This window comes from Cladosporium halotolerans (assembly GCF_011745625.1).
Source record: "Cladosporium halotolerans strain TM138-S3 chromosome Unknown Sca142, whole genome shotgun sequence".
NCBI lineage: Eukaryota > Fungi > Ascomycota > Dothideomycetes > Cladosporiales > Cladosporiaceae > Cladosporium > Cladosporium halotolerans.
Window position 1 is genome coordinate 4,155 of NW_027191592.1, and position 6,549 is coordinate 10,703.

General features: G+C 51.6%; 3 protein-coding genes across 3 annotated transcripts; 2 read left to right on the top strand and 1 right to left on the bottom strand.

Annotated features, from left to right (window-relative positions):
- The first annotated feature begins 1,582 nt into the window (after window positions 1–1,582).
- WHR41_09458 (uncharacterized protein) lies at window positions 1,583–3,571 on the top strand. Its single transcript, XM_069378061.1, has 4 exons — window positions 1,583–2,047; window positions 2,102–2,487; window positions 2,625–2,999; window positions 3,061–3,571. Exons 1-2 carry the CDS (start codon window positions 1,814–1,816, stop codon window positions 2,417–2,419), a joined length of 552 nt encoding a protein of 183 aa, XP_069224926.1. The 5' UTR covers window positions 1,583–1,813; the 3' UTR covers window positions 2,420–2,487; window positions 2,625–2,999; window positions 3,061–3,571.
- On the bottom strand, window positions 2,400–3,705 carry WHR41_09459 (uncharacterized protein). Its single transcript, XM_069378062.1, has 3 exons — window positions 2,930–3,705; window positions 2,708–2,882; window positions 2,400–2,646 (listed from the first exon to the last, which is right to left on the bottom strand). The coding sequence occupies exons 1-3, from the start codon at window positions 3,582–3,584 to the stop codon at window positions 2,511–2,513; spliced, it is 966 nt and encodes a 321-aa protein (XP_069224927.1). The 5' UTR covers window positions 3,585–3,705; the 3' UTR covers window positions 2,400–2,510.
- Window positions 3,706–4,712: 1,007 nt separating this feature from the next.
- WHR41_09460 (uncharacterized protein) lies at window positions 4,713–5,561 on the top strand (the record flags this gene model as incomplete). The annotated part of the gene is made up of 1 exon (XM_069378063.1): window positions 4,713–5,561. One exon carries the CDS (start codon window positions 4,713–4,715, stop codon window positions 5,559–5,561), a length of 849 nt encoding a protein of 282 aa, XP_069224925.1.
- Window positions 5,562–6,549: the final 988 nt, after the last annotated feature.

The following is a 6,549-nucleotide window of genomic DNA, read 5'->3' on the forward strand; positions in this document are numbered from 1 at the left end:
TGCCAATATCCCTCGGTGCAGTTTGCGGTAATCAACCTCGGTGCTGAGACGCGTTGTCGGCTTGGACGCGTCAACGCGGGCGACGCGCCCTCGTTCGGGTGCGACGGCGGGCGCACAACGGCAGCCATTGTCAGGTATGCCTAGAAGGCTCAGTATCTACGTGATGAATAGCTTTTTCTTCAGAAGCGGCAGTAGCCGAGCACAGATGGACGCTCGGACCTGGTTGCTCCTGGAGCAGGACGGTCCGAGCGTTATTGCGGAGTTGTCCGAGTTGACTGCTGTGGAAATTATATGCTCATATCCGTCGACCGGCCCGGAGGTCTAATTTGACCCACGTCGTCGTTGCATTTGTGTTGTTGTAGCCTGCGACACCACGTCCGGTCGCCGCTGAACGACCAAGCCTGAAAAGCTTGCATACTTCATCGTTCACCGTGCCGAATGCCTGGGAGACGCATCCCCCAGCCAGCACATGTCCCTGCCGAAGCACGGAGAGCCCACACCTTCACGTGGTGTCCAGTGTGAGTAGCTGCATATGCAGTGAAACCAAGTGTGCTACAAAAGACCAGATCAGCGACTAGCCCACGTGGCAGTCTCGCAAATCTCATCACCCGACAACCCTCACTATGGACATATCCCGACACGGTCGTAGTGACCGCCCAGCCCAGCCGTCGGAAAACTTGTGCACGACACGACAAGACCTGTACGCATCGCGGGCCTGCGGACAACACGACCTAGATGCCGCTTGTGACGCGGCCGCTGACATCCACTACGCCCACTCGTTATCAATGTTGAGCAAGAGTCGGAAGAAGACACACACGGAACACACAAGAGCGCGATGAGCCCGCAAGCTCTCGCAGGAAGACCCATACACCGAGTCATGAGATGAAATGAGTCACGTCGGACAAATCACTCAGTACGAGCGCCACATGGGCTCGACCTACTTGAAGATAATACGACAAGCACAGCAGATGCTACGCGTCAGCGCAAAGCGACAATGAGCTGATTTCACCTTGTACATCAAAGGTGCGCGCATAACAAGCAACTCAGTCTTTGGACTTGGTTCAGCTTCGGCATGCAAGCCCAAAGAGAAAGGTAGCATGGACAACACAGAGTTAGCCTCGAGCACCGGAGGCGTCCGGCCTGCAAAACCCCGAAGATACAGGATTGAGGGAAGGAGCTGGGGATGAGGGTCAGCAGTGGTGACCGCACGCGAGAACTAGTAGGATGGTAGTGAGCCCAAAAGCCGTGGCGTCTTGGTGAAGGCGGGATGGCGAGCAGGACTCTATGCAAAACACCAACACGAGAGCACATATGGAAGACCGAGAAGTGCCGGGGATATAGCCCAGGCCTGCCATAAGCTAAGTAGCTTGAGTACAGTACAGTATGATTATATAATAAACAAGAGACTACGTCATAACGGCGTCACGCGTGCACGCAGTGTTTTTGTGTACGAAGTGGGGAAAGCTTCTACAATGCTCGATTCATCCCCGCGTCACATCTGCCATGCACCGCTGAAGACGATCACATCGCTCACATCAAGAAGCTTTCGACGTGTACGAGTTCTGAGTATCATGCGCATTCAGATCACGTTTATTTCTATGGCTGCAGGAAGGACGACGTAATTTAGCTATTGCTCAAAGCCGACAACGGGGACCGTAAAGCTTGCATAGCTTCCGGATTGATAAGATGATGTGGGGACACATCGCTGTGCCATGCCCCTCCGGCGAAGCCGTGCCGACCCGCCACTGTAATCATCGTCATTATTTTCACGTCACCTGTCCGAAGAAGAATTCCACCAGCTCACCGCATCGGAATGCAACACACAATACGTGTCACCGACGACTCTGTAGAGGTTAGCGTCCAGCGGGACCTCTACACGAATGCCATCGGCTCGTCCACACCAGTTGGTTTCATCGACGACATCATCACCTTTTCGGAAGATGCAAAGACGCCCGACTGGTACTCTGGGCATGAAGACTGGTACGAGATGCCAGAGAAAGAAGGATTGGACCAAAAAGTCGCGGCGATTGCAAACATGTGGTTGGAGGTGAGGAGATCAAGGCACAGTGTTGTGTGGGCATCATGTTGATACCTCGGCCAGGACGAAGACAACATCAAGCGAGCCGCAGAACACGTCGGAAGACATGTTGCTCCTGTCGACAGATCACTGCTGAGAGCATCTGGATTCTGTCGGTTCAAAGCCATGTTGGACCAAAGCTCATGGTCTTTGCACAGGCGCCCAGGAATAGATCATGAGCAGCAGGTCATGGTGTTCCTGGCCCTTGAAGACCTTGGCCCACACAACGGGTTTCCATTCGAACTGAGTTGTGGTCAAGATGTCTGTGTGGATGGACATACCAGCCTGCTTACACCGCCCACTGGTGGTGGACGAGCTATCTGCTTCTCGCTTCGCATATAGCGCGCCCGTTTGCCAATTTTGAATCGCTGGATTCCGGAAGCACGATATACATCCAAGAGCAGAGTCGTGTGAGTACATCCCAACACTTCGATCATTCGCCTCCATAAGGAAGCTGTCCACTAGCGCTCGGAATCTCAGCGTGACCTCGGCGAGCGTGCCATGGGTTTCCCCTCGTCGCTAACAGATGTGCCTTCCGATACCCCAGCACGTGGCTCACATGTTCGATCCTTTTCAAGAATCAGACCGGTCCTAATACGGCAGAGAGTCACTATCCAGCTTTGAACTTACGACTTGCGCTTCCCGAGTATCTGGTACACCAGTGACGGAACGAAAATGGGCGTCCATCCAGACCTACCCACTGGTGTGGCTGTGAAGTCCTTCAGACACAATTGCGACTTCAAGTATTCGAGGCTCTTCACTGGTGAGCAAGAAAGGCTGAAGTAGTAAGAAGGTGCCCGATTCCCTGGAAGATGTGAGCGAGTGTAGAATGAGGAAGACCGGAAGACCCACAAAGTAGCAGTAGCTCGGCCGCCCGTTGTCCCCAATCGTGGATGTCGAGGAAATCGATGAGTTGGTTCAGGTATTTGGCAGACGCCAAAGTGCGTTTGCAGTACTGGTCGGTTGACTTGTTTCCGACGCAGATGCGGACAATTTCGTACACCTTTGCAGCTGGCGTATCTCCCTCCACCAACACAGCGCACGCCGAGATGACCAAGAACTTCTGGAAGTTGGCCAGGGCGAGAGCGGTTGATGCAGATGACAATCTCATCGAAGTCGTACGTGCATACATCCTTAAGGAAGCGGTTGTTTCATCATCCGTTTCGTCGATGACACCCACTTCTGCCGTGGAGATTCGAGCGGAGAGTCGAGACTCAAATTTGGTATCAAGCAAGCAGGTGATCGCATCGCCACTCTTCAAGAGCTTGTCAATGCCGTGCTCTTCAAGAGACGACGTCCAGCCCTGCGACATTGGTGTTTGTCTGACCAGTTGCTTTGCGCATGTCATCCAGTAAGGGTCGCAACTGCGTTTTCTCTTTGTAATCCTAGAATCTTCCTCGTGCAAGGTCTGCCGCGCGGCACGCAGTTCTCGCTCAAGATATGATACGTACTCTTCATTAGTTCCGATGAATTCATCCAGTCGCTTGGCCATGATGCGCTTGGGCATGTGTTGGAAGCGGTGTATCGTCGTGACGTTGGAAAGGGAGAAAATCTACCCAACGCGAAAGGAGACCATTGATATTCGTGTTCTTTGGAGACGCCGATCAAACATGGTCACGAGCATGTCTGCATCAACGACCTCCCCATATGGCTGTTCAGCGCACGAGAGCGTGGCTGCCTGGCCAGTCATCCTGTAGGAGCAAGGGTGTGCGAAATTTTGCACACCCCTGCACATCGCATGCATGGTATTCGCTAACTAAGCGCCGACGGAATGATATGCACGCTGGACTCTTATCTGAGAACGGCCATGCGCCGTAATTCGTCCGGCGCCTAGGTGGTGGCGCTTGCAGAGTATACATGTACGTTCATGTTTCAACCTGGTGGGGCTACCCGAGAAGACATCCTGGTCGCTTTCAAGATAAAAGGCGACCTGGAGTCCGATGCAAGAAGACTTCTTTCACATTCATTTCACAAAAGTCTTGCGGACAACTTAGTACCGCGAACAGAGACTTAAGTCAATATTGCGCCTTGCAGCTCTCCATTACAATACTCCCGAAACAATGGCCGACTCTGGATTTTCCCACACCCACAAACAAGAATGGAAAACAAACTACGCCAAATGCAAAGCGAACCCCAAGCACGACATACCGGGGTCCGTTGGACCGACAGTCTGCCCGCAAGGCGCAAGCTGCAAGAAGCCGGCCGTTGAAGTCTTGCAGCAATCGATGAACCGACGCCACAATTGTCCCCGATGCCAATACGATTAACGGTTCGTGCATCGCAAAACTCGCGACTCAGCTAGTAGAGGTCACACTGACAATGCAAGAATAGATCATGCGCACGGAAAAGATGAGAAAGTGCTGCAGCTAGACGGCAATATTCCTGAGAGGATGGCGGAGTTTGCAGACGATGGGTAGCGATCTCGGGGGTCGGGTTGTTTCGCTTGTTGCCGATCCTTGTGTCAAGGGTCTGGGGCCGCTGATCTAGGGTTTAGCGGGGCCCGAAGTGGGATCGGGCCGGGCGCCCCAGCAGGATATTTGTACAAAGCAACGTTGAAAAATGATCTCTCCTCTGTTCATCCCGTTGTCTGTGGGGTCAACTTGCCCGACATACGTCTTCCATATTTTACACGCAAATGGCTACGACCACGGATCCGATTCTGCAAGGCTTTGCCAATCACGTCTCATTCTGGAAGCCCGAGGGTGTAAAAGATTATCTTGCAACTTCGGCATGTTTTTTTGTCGGACTCATGGACGATGGTCAAACCGTGCTGAAATACCCGCACGTTCAGACAAAGGATTCGATGTCATGCCTGCGTGAGGAGGCCGATCGTTACTCTCGTCTCGGTGTCCATGAAAATCTGGTAACATACAAAGGCCTCAATGAAGATGGGCTGCTCCTCGAGTATTGCGAAGGGGGAGTATTGAAAGATCTGATTGAAGGCCCGTTCGTCTTGACGGATAGCCACAAGTCACTCATCAGTACCCAGATCGTCCGTTGTCTGGCTTTTTTCCACCGAAGGAATTACATCCACTGCGACATTCACGTTCGCAACATCTTCCTAACCTCCAAATTGTTCGCGAAGGTCGGGGATCTCCAAGGGCAGTTATACCGAGACGATGGCAGCGTCGAGATGGAGGCCATGTCTCAGGAGGATGCGAAATCACGTCATCCAGATGCGGGCAACGACGAATTTACGCCGCGAACGGATATCTTTGCCTTTGGGACACTGCTGTACCATCTACATCATGGACATCCACCTTTTCCGGAGCTAAACGCACATGATCATAGCGAGTTGATACAAGCAAGATTTCGTGAGAGACGATACCCGACCAATCTGAGTCAGGAATCGACAATCGATATCATCATTGGCAAGTGCTGGGACTCGGAGTATAAAAGAGCGGATGAGATTCTTGACGACTTTCTTGCTCTGGGCATCAAGGAGATGCCATCAACGAACCTTACCCATTTGAGTGTTGATTAACGTTGGATCACCTTCTAGAAGAACGTCTTTCGTGCCGACTCCATCGTCTGTCCATTTCGTAGCCAGCGCTCGTTGGACCTTACATCCGCGTACAAAATAATTTAGTAACTGTGATGCATACTTCCTACTATTGACAAGAAAGTCATCGTCCGAGAAATTGAATCGCATCATAAGGGTGTAGCGTCGCCGCTGTACTTTGGCCTTGTCACCCTAACAGCACATCTTGATGATCTCGTGCTGACGATTTGCGTCATTCTTCGTCCATGCTTTACAGTAGTACTCGAAACAAGATACATTCGCACTCAATCCTGGTTCTCTGGGGGCATGGTAGCGTGTGCACTGCAGCGCAAATATAAAACTCTGTACACCACACGCGCAACAAAGGCACTGAGTCAGCGTTCGAACCACGAACCTCAACTCGAGTTGTGTTTCGCAACAGCAGAAAAGGGTCCGCTTTTGGCAGATATTCATCCAAGTAAGTTCCATGCTAGTGTTTGCAATCAGCTCATCTCCTTATTGGATCTGCTTGGCGCAAACATTAGACCACAGCCATGATCCTGTATGATCGTCAGAGAGTCGCCGGGAGTCTCCTTGACGACCTGATTATGTATGTCAGTGCTTTCTAGTAACGAGACCACTTTAGTATATACGGACACTTATAGATCATTAGCATTGACAGCAATAATCAAATTTCGAAATCCGAAGATCGACTTGAGGCTATATGAGCGGTATCGAAACAAATCTTATGATAAACGAACTGGCAGGCATATCCTGAAAATGTCAGCGAGAGTTTCCAATTCCTGGCTCCGCCTGCTTGACGAGGCATGGACAGCGTTGGACGCACATGCGCGGCGAACCCTCAGCGCTCTGGTTCGAATGTCACAGTAACGGGTGTTCATCAGACAGACACAGACAGACTGTCTGTCTGTCTGATCACGTAATCAGACAAACAGACATTGGCAAAGTCATTATATAAGCAGACCAGACA

What these genes read in the sequence shown, in the direction of transcription:
- WHR41_09459 (XM_069378062.1), bottom strand. Translation starts at nt 3,584, where the DNA reads ATGCCCAAGCGCATCATGGCCAAGCGACTGGATGAATTCATCGGAACT. An exon ending in GGCCGAGCTACTGCTACTTT is followed by an intron (nt 2,883 to 2,929) that starts GTGGGTCTTCCG and finishes CACATCTTCCAG; the next exon opens with GGAATCGGGCACCTTCTTAC. An exon ending in ATACTCGGGAAGCGCAAGTC is followed by an intron (nt 2,647 to 2,707) that starts GTAAGTTCAAAG and finishes ATTCTTGAAAAG; the next exon opens with GATCGAACATGTGAGCCACG.
- WHR41_09458 (XM_069378061.1), top strand. Translation starts at nt 1,814, where the DNA reads ATGCAACACACAATACGTGTCACCGACGACTCTGTAGAGGTTAGCGTC. An exon ending in TTGCAAACATGTGGTTGGAG is followed by an intron (nt 2,048 to 2,101) that starts GTGAGGAGATCA and finishes TACCTCGGCCAG; the next exon opens with GACGAAGACAACATCAAGCG.